Consider the following 14,116-nt stretch of genomic DNA (forward strand, 5'->3'; position numbering starts at 1 on the left):
TAGAAAATAATCTCTAATTGGTTCCTAAAGTTCTAGAAAACAGTTTGTACTTTTAACTGAGCAAAATTTCCCCCCAGGTCTTGTTGATGACACTATTTTTGGCAATACCCCCCCCTTTTTTCTTTCCTATTTCAAAGGAAAATTACAGCACATATGGTGTCACAGTAGCATTCTGGTGGCCACCTTAATGAGGACTAGCTGTTCTTCCCTTTGGACCTCTGCTGGAAGCATTGCATTTCATAATTTTTATTCCTCTGCCCTTGAATAAAAGGAGGGAATAACAGCACAAGATGTACCAATTTGCTCTGATGTTTATAACATTAGGACTTAAACTTTCCCCCCAAATGGGATGGATATCACAGTTGTGACAGATATATATAACTTAGCAGGTTATTAAGCAGTATGTGATGGTGTAACCCATTTTTATATTCTGAGAAACCCATTTGCTGGGGATGTGTGTGCATATGCATGCACATAATGTATACATACATTTCATACACGTATCAATACATGTACATAAAAATAATCTGAAACTCATAAACAGTGGTTACCACTGGGAAATGGAATGAGTAGATAAAACTTTATATGCTTTTGATTGCTTGATTTGGGGAAAACATATATGTAAACTCTTAATTCAAAAGTTAGTAAAAGATGTTCAGAGTAGAGATAAAAATACAGTTGAATTATATAATAATAATTCAGTTATTTGAATCTTACCAAACCCCATAATAGTTTGGCTGTGAGTTAAAGTTTTCCCTTTTGTAATCACTGACTTTGCTAAGCAAATGCTATATAAAAAAGCTCATAGGACTAGTTAATTTACTAGTTACTAATTAAAATGCTTCTAAGCATTTGAAACCATTGTGATTTCTCAAATTATAGAAATAAATGGATGTGCTTATAATATCTAAAAATCCCTCAACTGGAAGAGTTTGTTCCCTTGACTCATTCCTTAGGGACTTGAAAATAGTCAATGTAAAAAAAGAGTCAATGTAAAAAAAAAATGTAAATTATATGTAATGTAAAATGTAAAAAAAAATGTAAAAAATAGGCAGTATAAAATAACCAAAAAATAATAAAAATGAACTTGATAAGAAGTGGATATGTAATTAAAGAAAAAAACTATAAAATTATACTCCATCAGTTGTACAAACTGAATGGCTAAGAAGACAGATTGGCCTTGACTTGCAGTCATGAGGCCCTGAGCACATCCCCTGCTGGTGTAGACACTGCAGCCCAAGATAGTTGGGGGAGGGAAGGAACAACCCCAAAGTAGTTTTCAACTCTGAGAGCCTATATGCTAGAGGGATGACTACGGCAAACAGTATAAACATGCTGGTCCAGCCCAAGGCTGGACAACCTCCATGAACAAGGCCAAATTCTCAGCATTCCAGTCCCATCAGATAACTTCCAGGAGAGACAGCCCATGACTGCCCTGTTCCATGCCACTGGATACATTTAAATGGCCAAGTGCCTAAATTGGTCTAGGAAAAGTTATTCCTTTATAATTTGTTCTAGAAGAGAAGGAAGGTAGCGTTGAGGGAAAGACAGGTAGAAGGCAGTGCACTGGAAGGCTAGAGGTCAGGTTCTGGGGTTCTAGACTACTTGCTGCTCTCCTGTCTGGTTTTGGGTAAGCCAACTGTTCTCCAGTCCCTTGGTTTTTGTCATCTCAGAAAAGAAGTGATTTTAGTATCAATGATCCCTTTCCATTGTAACATTCTCCTTCTATGTTTTTGGCAGAGGTGGTTCCCATGTCACAAGTACTGTATACTACAGTAATTTCAAGATCTTTTAACATTAGAAAGATACCAACACGTAGAGTGAAGAGAAACTCAGCAGAAATGTGATCCTTTCCAAAAGCCCCAAATATGTTACAGAAAAAGAGTAACCAGATTCTTATGTATGTAATTTGTAACGATTTTTTATCATACCTATAGCCTTCAATTCTAATTATAGCTACTTTTTCTAGCTTTTGGTTTCTCCAAGTTTGTTTGATTCTATTGTTTATACAGCGCTCTCTTCACTTACAAACCCATACTCTGATCATTCCACTCAACCTCCCTAAAATTACACCAACTTCAAGAAGTGGGGGATTTGGGGAGAACAGACTCCTCTGTTTTATGAAGCCATCATAATATAATTTTGTCTTTTAAACTTAAGCTCTTAATAAAAATGTTTATATATTTCACATAATTATCTATTAAGTTCAAATATATAAATAACACATTCTGATAAAATTACTTAAAAGCTAACTTGCTAATGCACGTGTAGAATTCTAGAAGACCAAGAGAAATAACCCTCATTGATCTGGTGGGTTTTGTGTTTTTATTGTTTTGTTTTTGTATTCTTCAGAGTAAAACTTCTTTATCCTCTCTCTCTCTCTCTCTCTCTCTTTTTTTTTTTTTTTTGGTTTTTTGTTTTTTTTTTTTTTTTGCACGATTATTTTCTCCTGCCCTATAGAGAGAAGATTCAGCTTTTATAATGAGCAGCTTTTACAAGGAATGCGGTAGATTTGGATGCAACAGGAGTATGACGTATGTTAGGCATAAAAGGCAAGTTATAAGATGATATGTCTGGTGCACTTTTTTGGATGTTTCACTTTAAAATACCATTTCTTGAAGACATTGATTCTGGAAAGGGCAAAGCCTGCCTGAGCAAAGAGTATAGCTTTAACTCCTTCAGAAAACCTGTATTAAGTATTTCTTTTCCCTAATCCCAGCGAATGTATGGGAGGTGACTATGAGGATTTTATAAGCAGGGTGAATAATTGCAAATATGCTGGATACCAATAAGTAATTTGGCTTGCCTAGATGGAATTGTCAAAGAAGTGATTTATGCTTTTTTTTTTTTTTTTTTTTTTTAAATATTAAAGCTGTCTATTGATTGATTTGGGGATGGTTTAAGATTTAGACAAGGACTTACTTTCTTCTCTAATGCTTCCAGAGCCTGAGAAAACCTACACTAGAGCAAATTTGGCAGATTTTCTGCTCTTCTTTCATCTGATCTACGTGAAACGTACAAACAGCAGGATTAAGAAGTTTTAGCTGCCTAAGCCAACTTCTCCACTCTCTAGGGGGTCTCCTGACACTTTGGAAAGGGATGATGAATCTGATAAATGCTTTTCAACAGATATTTCTCTTCCTTTCCTTCTCTCCAGAGCTGTCCACCAAGGAGCCTCAAGTTACTTGGACCACGTTCAAAGGCCCGTGTGTTGAAAATGGCTTCCGGGTTTCTGCAGTTGGTTATTCTAACATCAAGAAACCTTTCTCTAAAGACAGTAATGAAGACAAGCAGCAGACTGTGAAAAGCACTGGGCTGGACCTGACCAGGCATACAAAGTCAGGGCTTCCAAACGCCTTTGTGGGGGAAATGAAGGTTTATTCATTGCGTTCAACTGTGCTGCAACAGGGGGGAATAATATTTTTCACTTCCAGTAAAAAATGGTTCTTATACTTAAAAATACAGCCTGATTTTCTGTATATTAGTCAAGTTAAAGCCTTTTTCAGAAGGTTTTGTCTGATTTTGTTTTTGTCACCGATATCCATGCCAGGCTATAACTCCAAATTCTTCAGCTACTGATTGGTAATAAAGAACTGATTTTTACTCAAGATCTGTTCAGGCAGTAGGAATTTGAGACTGAGGAGGGGGCCTTTTCATTATTTCATTGTCCTTCTCCATCTGACCTCATACCTCACTGTGGCCTCTGACGTTTCCACTGAACATTGCATTTGATACAAACTGTTCTTTCACCAAGATAAAATCTTTGTTCACATATAACGCTTTTTCAGGGAAAACAGGATACAAATGCCAAGAATTCTTAGACAAAATTACAGCTGCCACAAGTCAGACACAGGCCTAGACAGAGCACTCACTACCATGCAACAGGACCCTTTCCTCTTGGTGGTTGTTCTTACAAGCTTTCAAATGTGCAAAGAAACATATAGAGAACCGCTTAGTTATCAAGCATGCTGAATTTTCAAGACCAAAAGGAAGGACTTTCTAATCCCAGAGCAATGCCCCATCACGATCTGGCTACAGGATACCTTTATAATCAAACGCCGGCGAATAACGCGGGTAGTGACTCTCCGTTCTTCCTCTGAGCTTGAATCACTCTCACTGTCTTTCAAGTCCTGATAAATGCATTTTTTAGTATAATTTTACCATCACATTTAAAATAAAAGACATTCTGAGAAGGGAAATCAAAAAAGAATTACTTTTACTTGCTGGTTTCCCCTGCTAAGAACATCATGGTATGTATTTGTGAGAATCTTTTTTTTTTTTTTTTTTTGAGAATCTTAAAAAAAAAAAAAATGTAAGTGGAAGAAAATTTTGAGCAGGACCCTAAATGAAATGACTCTGTATATGCATGCATATATGTGTGTATGTATATTAATATATATATTTAATTACATTGATCTTTATGTGCACATTTATAGTAAAGATCAATGAAATTACATTAATTAAAAATAACAGACATTTTGGTATCAGAAACTACATGCTACTCATTATTAGTTTGAAGAAACATTAATATTCATTTAAAATTTGTTTTAAATCTCACACATTTGACCTGAATGGCCATGCTTCACTTGATTGACAGAAACAGGTATAGGATTTCTGATTTTTATGAAATTAAAGAATTGACATGAGTAGAATTTGTCACGTATATTTTTATCAGGAGATTTTTAGCAGCATAATTTTCTCCTAACACACAATAGGTGCTCAGTAAGAGTTTATGTGAATGAATGAAGGAATAATGTAAAACATGTAAAAACTTGGAGTTTTATTTTAAGGATCTGATATGAAATGAGGACAGAAAAAACATGTGACAGACAAGAAGATGGTATAGACAAGAATACAGGAAGTACACAAAATTTTAATTTTTGGACAGTAAGGATGAGACAAAGGAAAAACTACCACACAGTTCACAACTCAAAGGGACAAATATCTCTGGCTTCTTCTTAACTGTCATGGTGAAGACTATTTACTGAATGATATTATCTCTAAATTTTAATGGTGGAATTCTGAAAATAGTTCTGGCATTTTATTTTCTAAATTTGGTAGTTGCCCCAAATCTGAGAGTCCCAGAGACAGAAACTGCAGTTCATATCCATTGGAAAAATCACTGGCAGTGTTGGTAAAAACTGGGGGGAATAAAAATTGTTATAGGAGGTACAAGTATTGGCTAAAGTGATTATGAAATGTTGTCAAATAGATAATAAAGTAGGTCACTTTTCACCAAGTTACACTTAACAAATACTTCAAAATAAAATATCAACCTTAACTTTGTAAGAAATTTCACCTGAACAAAATACCCAACTGAATGATATGGTATTAAAAGGGAAGAGTTTTCAAGTTTCTTATTCCATGCAAAGATATTGGCTACTAAGTTCCCTCCTACTGTTAAAATGTTTTAGAAAAGATTATAAAATTCAGAAAACGTACAGTGATCCCAGTACTGTGAAAGGAGACACTGAAACAGCTCAGAATGTCAGAAAAAATAAGAGGAATTCATGTTGTGAGAGAAAAGAATTCCCAGTCAGCATTCAGGAATCAACAGGTTAGATGAGGCAAAAGAGAAAATTCAATCTGAATTATTCATACACAGAATTGTAAACTGGGGAGAGGTTTTCACTTGGGTAAACTGAAAAGCAGAACATATGTGCCTATAAACACTACCAAACCTAGACATGAACTGCATTATAATCCTCTCAAGAATCCTGAGACTAGTCCCTTACAGAAAGAAAAAAGGCCATTTGGCCAATGTTTCAGCTTCTACTCTCTGCTAATCTGAAGGTGAAAGGTGGACAGAAGATGCTAGGAGAATCTCGATCACAATTCCTTTTAGGGAATTCTCGAGAACTGGCAAAGAGGGTAACTAGTAGACAGACAAATGGGGTTGTTTCAGTACATTTTACTATGGGTCACTGCATGGAAAGAGGTGGAAAAGAGCAGAAGTTTACCTTGTAGCAGCAGGCAGTCATCCGTGTAAGAGCCGCCCCCGGACTTTTGACCTGATTTTTTAGGGGACAAAAAGGGTGCTGTTTTCTGAGATCGTACATCAGATGACTTACTTGATTGCTACTACTCTACTCCCATCTAGCCACAAAGGACACAACCTGAACATGTTTGGATTTCTTGTGAGATCAGAAACTCCCAGAAACTTTAACTCCGTTAAGAACTTTTATGCTCATGAAAAGTTTTTAGGCATTAGAATAGGACTAGTGACAAGACCAAAAAGCACAATCTCATAAGCAATTTGAAAATATTTTCTAAGAGTAATTATATTCCAGTACTGATGAGTAATTAATTATGTTCCAGTATTGATGGACTCAGCTGAGCTTCCATGCAGGGTTAAGACTTTCCTTTCAAACCCTCTTTTGCCTTCTCCCTGGTTCCCCAGTGGCCGATGTGTCCACACACACAACTGCTTATTCATATTTAGATGATTTGATTTCAGAACTTCTCTATGGATTTTTAATGGTAAACTTTCATAGTTAAGACATCACAATGTTATTGCTTCTTTCTATGTGTTGTGGACTCATTTCAAAAGGGAACATCCAAGGTCATACTGCTTAAATATGCTAAGAATTAACTGAAAGAAATCAATACTCAAAACCCATTTGTCAGGAAGTGAAAGGAAGGCCTGAGAACTTTACTTCCTCTCACGTTCCCTCCTAACATGTGGGAAACCGGTCAGCAGCTAGCCTGCAGAGGGACCAGGAAAGGATATGATTAGTTGACCAGCTAGCCGATCATTAGCTTCCGAGTGACTGGGAGTTTACTAATAAAGTTTTTGTAAACCACAACTTCATCATGGACTTGCTAGCTTACAGAAGAATTTTTTTTGTTTGTTTGTTTCTTTTAAATCCCAACACTGCAGGAGATCTTAAGCACCACTGGATGTTTTAGGGAAAACTGCAAGTATTACTATTCCAAGATGTCCACGTCTTGGCCTACGCCTACCGCATGGTTCGGGAAAAGACAAGACAGAGAGAGCAAAAAGCAGTAAAAAATGTAGGAAATGTAACTAACTTTTATTTTCTTTTATCCGTCTATGAGTTATAAATTTCAGTTCAGAATTTTTTTAATATCTAAAAGTGGTAAATCTCAAAGAATGAAAAAAAAAAAATCTACCACAAACACATGTTTAAGTACAAAGCGAAAGCAAATAATTCTAGGACACTAAGGCTTCAAAATTACGAGAAACAAATATTAAGAAAATTTTCAGCTTAGATATAAAAATGATTAAAATGATATGTCCAACTTCAAATTTCTCAATGCAGTCAAGCAACAGTGTATATACCCACCTCATTTCAGGCTCGGGCACTGGGTTTCTTTAATTTTTAAAACACACTTTCAGATAACAGCCTTTCTAGGGTAGAACTCTTAGGTGGGTCACATCTATAAACTCTTTAAGTTATGCAGAAGAACCAGGAAAAGCCAGAATAATTATCCTCCTTCCATAAGACAGACGACTGGGTTGGGAGTTAGGAAGCCCAAATCCAAATCCTAGACAAAAATTGCCACTGGACCTTAAGCGTAACTTCCCTGTAGTTCTTTTTTTTCTCCTGAAAAATGGCTGAAGGCATGCATATTCCTTTTTCCTACTCCGTGAATGAAAATATAATCAAATAGCATGAGTGTTACCTAGTTCTTTCTTCACCCCCTCCATTAGTATTAGCACTGATAATTGGGAAATAGTAAAGAACCAGCATTACAAGATTAATCAAAGGACGGGAAGCATTAGTACTCTTGGTTTAACTGACAGTGTATCAGATAACCAGACTGCATACCTTTTGCTCAGACCCACTGGACCCCTCTTCTTCGTGCACATTATGCCTTGGCTTGCCATCTGCCGGAGGAGTCCTACTCATCTTTTTCATACTGACAGGCACACAGGGTTTAGGTTCTTCTATTACAAACTTGCTGGTTTCTTCTAGAGCTTTCTGATAGGCTGTTAGCGATGATGCCGGTTCCTCCACACGAGCAGATCCATGTATTTTTGGTTTCAGAGTTTCCTTAGCACTCTGTTTCCCTATATCATTTTGGGATTCTGGAAAGTAGGATTTTGTCTTTGCCTCTGGAGTGACTTCTGCATGGCTCCCATTTGCTTCAAATTTTCCAGGTTCTCCTTTGAGATATGAGGTAATAGAATCTCGACACTGATCAGGGCTGCAAAAGAGAAAATGTGGAAATTTACGATGGTAATACATGGCTGAAGATGGGCTTCAGAAGCTCTAAATTTTTAACAACCACGTTTGAAGCTACTTTTATAGGCATGAAATAGAAAGGCATGAAAAAATCTAATGTGTGAAGGGCAATCATGGGTTTGGGTTTGCGGGTGAGGCCCCAGGCTTCCCCCACACCCCAATTCCCAAACTGTCTAGCTATGCTGCCCTTGTTTCTGTTTTGTTTTGTTTAATTGCATTGCTACAGCTACTTGGATTTGAGATTTTAAAAAGTCATCCTGAGAGGTTCACGGAGAATTCCAGACCCACCAATGTAAAAGAGGAGGATATTGCAAAAGGCTTTCACATTGCCAGTGGAAAAAACTGCTGGCAGAGAATCAAACGCATTCCTGTGATGAGAGCTCTGGCATCCCCAAGTACCGACACTCCAGTCTTTGGATGAGTTTCCAGTTGTGAATGTGCCATCCTGATTTTGCAACCCTAACACCCTTAACTTGGGGCTCCTCCTTCCCCTCCCCTGATCTCTGCTGACTCCCGCTGGTGAGTGGGTACTGGTGCTCACCGGTCACTTCTCAAATTCTGTGAGGACTATTTTCCTTTCAACTGTTAACAATCTTTCTCTTCCAATAGTTTCTTTTAAATTGATTTCCAATTTTTATTTTCTAGCTTGAGCACTGTTTTTACTATCTTTATTACCTGTAGAATTCTGAAGGTGAAAACTAGCACAATATTTTATATGCATGATATATATCATATATCATATAGATATATATCATGCATATGTAAGTAGGTGTGTATTCTTATAAATCAAATTCTGATTCTATATAAACAATCCCCAATCAACAGCATACCTTATTCAATATATGTGAGGACAAACAGTCCCAGCACAGTGTGAAGACGCTATAATCTAAATGTATCTATTTCCTGCTATGCAAGTATAGATTATGTTATTACATCAGAACACAGACATCAAAAATAATACTATTTGTTGTCTTTGCAACAGTCTGGTAGGCTGAGCACAGAATTCTTTGGTCTTATCATTCTTCTAAAGGAATCTTGTAGACTCCTTTTTGCAAAATGTTATAAACTCCCTCTTTGGGAGTTTTTATCAAGCAAGAAGCTTATCAGCAATATGAAAATATTAAATATGGTTATAAAAGAAACAAGTTGGATGCAAAAAACCCTGAGGTTATCCCTAGTTGCTACTGAAGTACAATATATTTTAATCTGATGTATGCATAAGCAAAAATGATGCCAACTGTTCTTGATAGACTATTTCTACCAGTCATGTCTACAGCCATTCCACACTCCAGCCATTCCACAGGCTTTCTTTTTTAATCTGTTAACCTGCTTGAGGTTCCAGTTTTTAAAGCTGATTAGACGGACATTCTTAGAGCTTAGGAATTCATCCAGAGCCACAAAATGTAAACCTAATGCTGGGGGATATGAACCAATGTCTGAAGGGCCCTGGATTCTCACCTTCCTAGAGTTAAGTCCACTACAAAAAAGAACTAGACTCATGATTAGGGAATTATTTTGATTGTAATCAAATTTCCACCATGGCAATATTATCTGGAGTGAAAAATTATATATGCAATGTTGCAAATTACACAAAATGTTCATGTAGGAAAAAAGAAGCATATACAATATTAAGTATTTTCTTAGTATGGTAGGAGGACCGATGACTTTTTGTTTCTCTGCATTTTCTACATTAAGACATTTAGAGGGGCGCCTGGGTGGCTCAGTTGGTTAAGCAACTGCCTTCGGCTCAGGTCATGATCCTGGAGTCCTGGGATGGAGTCCCATATCAGACTCCCTGCTCGGCAGGGAGTCTGCTTCTCCCGTTGACCTCTTTCCTCTCATGCTCGCTCTCTCTCTCTCAAATAAATAAATAAAATTTAAAAAAATAAAAAAAAAGACATTTAGAAAGATGTACGTAAAAGAAATCCACCCAAATTTTAATGGCAGTTATTGCTAAATGATGGGGTTTTGATTTCTTAAAACTGTATTTTAAAGTTTGCATAATAAGCGTATTACGTTTGAGGTCAGGAAACAATAGAAATGTTCATATTTCTAAAAGACATGGGGTTTTATTTATTACACTATTTTGAAAGCTCATTCCTTATTGGCCTTGTGAAAAGAATACAAGTAATGAACTAGAAAAGAGCAGTTTTCTAAAGTAAACATAAACATCTTTGGCATGCATGTAAAACTGCATTTTGCTTCAGGCTAACAGTAGTTGTTTTTATGTTTTGTTTTTTTAAAGATTTTTATTATTATTATTATTTATTTGCGAGAGATAGAGCATGAGCAGGGGGAGGGGCAGAGGGAAAAGCAGGCTTCCTATCAAGCAGGGAGCCCGATGTGGGTCTCGATCCCAGGACTCTGGGATCACAACCTGAGACGAAGGCAGACGCTCAACTGACTGAACCACCCAGACACCCTTGTTTTGTTTTCTTTTAAGTAGGGTCCACACTCAGGGTGGAGACCAGCACCGGGTTGGAACTCATGACTATGACTTCGAGAACTGAGCTGGGTTCCAGAGTCAGATGTCATGTAACTTTCCCTCTCTGGATAAGCAGAATGAACCAACCTTAGAGGCAGGCATTATCCCCAAACTGGAATGGCGATTTAGCAAAGAAGAGTAATTGCTAAAAAAGCAGGTACTTAAAACAAATGATTCACTAACGCGTAAGCGGCGATTCGCTCTTCTTTTTTCCGAAATGGAGCCATACCTGTCATCCAGCCGTTCCAGTAACCCACCAGTTATTCTTCGAGCCTGAGCAGGGGACTCTAGGTTTCCACTTGATGTCTCGTTCTGCCAACCTGAAATTGAAGACATTTCCAGTTCTGCTTGCTGAACACGTTTAAGAATAGCCTGTACTTTTTCTTCTGTCATCTCCTCAGAGTCTACTCCTTCTTCAAGTTGAATGTCCTCAAATAGAGATTTGAGTTTCTCTTCTGTCATCTCCTCATCAGGACCAGATTTTCCTTTCTCTTGCTGCTCAGAGCATACTCCTACTTTACTAGGCTGTTTCAAGGGCTTTGCTGGTTTAACATCTTTTGGGACCCCAGACATACTTCCGAGGTATTGAGGATACTCACTCAGACAGACATTCTCCAAATGGCTCTCATCTACATCCACTGCGTCAGGCATTTCTGTTAAAGGCATTGAGTCTTCGAGTTTGCTGTCTTCTAAGGAAGTGTCTTCTGCAGTTACCACGGGAGGTCCATCTGCTGAATGCTCTACGTTCCCCTGGGAAGGCACTAGCCCATCACTCAGTCTACTGGGGGTTCTAAGGGGAGACTCTATGCTAGAGATATCGCTAAAATAATCATCTTGCTGGAAAGGGGTGGGTGGTGTGTAGTGCAACCCTGTGGGAGTTTCCAGTTCCACTTGAAGGGAAGGATAACCTATGGAAGACAGTACATTCGGACTGACTGGAATGAATTAGAGTACAGCAAACAAAACACATGGAATGAATTAAATTATATCAGGTATGAAAATGTATGATGAGTTACAGAATAATGTTCATAAATTTATTGATTTAGTTTAATTAAATGTAATACAATGAAATAAAAGACTAGCGCAAACCATAATAAAACAATACTAATTAAGATATAAATGATTTCTATCAATTTTGATAATTATAATACAGTAACTTAAATACACAGACTAATTCAATACAATACAAAGTTAGCTCTTGTTATATAAGATATACTTATTCCATGCCAAATTTATTATCTACTTTTAGCATGCAAAATCCATATTTGGTGGACTGCATACAGTAAGCCACAAGAAATCAATTTTTATAATAAGTCACTTATAACTTATTTTAAGAGCTTTACATATGAACAATGCTATCCAACTCTAATTTTTTTTTTCACTTGAAATTCAACGTGAAGAAAAATAAATTGAATTTTTGGAAGGAAATTATTATTAGATCTTAGAGCAGTAGCACTGGGGAAAAAAATCTAATATGATGTTAGGAAAAGGATTTGAAAGGCAGATAAAGTAGAAAAGACTCCAAGGAAAATTTTCAGGTGTCATAATGTGACAGAGATGAAAGGTTTGCGGTGTATATGAAGGTCTTAGTGAACTTGGTGATAGGGGTCCACTCAGAACCACAAGTCAAATAAAGAGAAAAAAAAATGATACACAACAGAGACAGGAAGAAAGCCCTTTGCAAAGAGCTCTCTGGATATTCACGACAATACTGTGAAACACGGAGGTTTATTTACCAGCCTACTGAGAGGGGAAATAGGGAACAATTCCCTTGTTTTAACCTTTGCTGTGGGGACAAAGGGAATATTTTTCTCCTTCAGCAGAGAGAGAAGTCAATAATGGTCTGGTCATGGTGAGGAAAGGAGGTTTCGTAAAAGTTCAACGAAGAGGAGAGACAGGAAAAAAAGGCAGCCAAGCATATTTTCTGAATTAATGGTCCACAAAACTACAGCCTAATTTTCCCATCAGTCCATGACAAATACCAACTTAGCTTTTGTTGTAAATTCAAACTGCTATAGGTAAGTATAGTCACCTATAAACCAGAATGTTGTTGAAAAGCTGGCTGAGATTAGCTGAGGTTGATAATCTGCCTAAGTGAAATTTACTTCATACACACCTTCCTAAAGTTCCCTATGAATTTGTAAAATAAGAAATAAAAAATATTAAGATGCGACCATGAAAAACTCTTGTGAATTTATTTAATGATATTCTGATTTTAAAATGTTAAAAATAAATAAAGCTTTCCATTTGGTTGACTATTTCCATTATTTTCTGGTTATCTTGCTTGTTAGTTTTTTTCCTTCTTTTTTTCCTCCTTGTTAGCTATTTTCTTAATTTTTTTCCCAAAAAAGAATATTAAAAAATTCCATAAACTATAACTTGGCAATAATTCAGAATTTGATATAACAATGGTCTACTGCTAGAGCAAAAAGAGACTGGCTACCATTACATGGCCTCACATGTAAGATGAGGGCTTGAAGAGAGCTTTTTTCCAAGGTTCTGTGGCATTTATAAGCTTAAAATGAAACGAATTTTGACATTACTCCCCATCACCTTAATGTTATGTAGATAATAAGGTATGCTTTAAATTTTTTGTTGACTTTAACTTTAGCAAGCAGAAACTTTTTAAAGAATTTGACAACTTTGTTATATAATATATGTAGAACTAGAAGCTGTTGGTTTTTGTTACTCTAACTCTGCCAGTTTAAAAATGGGGAAAAAAACACCATATTTTTCAAAACCAAGGAGAAAAATATCCCGAGCTCTTCTTTCTACCTCCACACCATCATCATTTTTTACTCAAAACTCATTATAGGAATAAATTTCCATTTGTAAAGGAAGACAAGCACCTTGAAAAACACAGCAAGATTTTGTTATACTTTACTTGATACTTTGATTTTAAAAAAGCCCCAATTTACACAATGAAGGAAAGATGACAATATTATTATATAAATTAAGCTAATGTCGAAAAGGACTTACTATGTTATTAGTGACATCTGTGCTCACTGAGTTAGAAATGACAGACTTTTATACATGATAGATCAGGCAGGGTTTTTCCAAACAATAAATGGAACCACATAAAGTTAAAATAATACTAAATAAGTAAAAAAAATTTTTGAGTGATGCACTAGACTTTTTCAGTACTTGCTTAAATACTTGGCCCCAGAACAAGTGTTTTATTTAACATTTTACCATTTTATTTAACAATGTGTACACTATATGCTAAAACTTGACCCAGTAATTTGGTTGTTTGATCAAAGATAGCTTAGAGTTTGGTCTTATCAATATGTGAATAAAAGAGTTCACTAGTTTTTTAGGTTAATGTGAAAATGACAAAAACAATGCATTCTCTACACATTGAATTTTCTTCCACTTGGTCATGTAAAATATTCGAAATACCAACTCTTTCAATTAATTTATG

General features: G+C 36.3%; 1 protein-coding gene and 1 long non-coding RNA gene across 2 annotated transcripts in view; one reads left to right on the top strand and one right to left on the bottom strand.

Moving 5' to 3' along the window:
• The window catches only part of LOC111144689, a 62,145-nt gene extending 58,685 nt beyond the window's left edge, over positions 1–3,460 (top strand). The window contains exon 3 of the long non-coding RNA XR_002640421.1: positions 3,158–3,460. This is a non-coding gene — a long non-coding RNA (uncharacterized LOC111144689). The remainder of the gene's footprint in view (positions 1–3,157) is intronic.
• The window catches only part of LOC111144687 (ankyrin 3), a 334,097-nt gene that overhangs the window by 17,651 nt on the left and 302,330 nt on the right, over positions 1–14,116 (bottom strand). The window contains exons 41-42 of the mRNA XM_022499108.1: positions 10,925–11,015; positions 7,794–8,172 (exon numbers count right to left, since the gene is read on the bottom strand). Of these exons, the coding sequence (XP_022354816.1) occupies positions 7,794–8,172; positions 10,925–11,015 (470 nt within the window). The remainder of the gene's footprint in view (positions 1–7,793; positions 8,173–10,924; positions 11,016–14,116) is intronic.

The sequence above is a fragment of the Enhydra lutris genome, unplaced genomic scaffold, assembly GCF_002288905.1.
Source record: "Enhydra lutris kenyoni isolate GAN:26980312 unplaced genomic scaffold, ASM228890v2 scaffoldscaffold12, whole genome shotgun sequence".
Taxonomy (NCBI): Eukaryota; Metazoa; Chordata; class Mammalia; order Carnivora; family Mustelidae; genus Enhydra; species Enhydra lutris.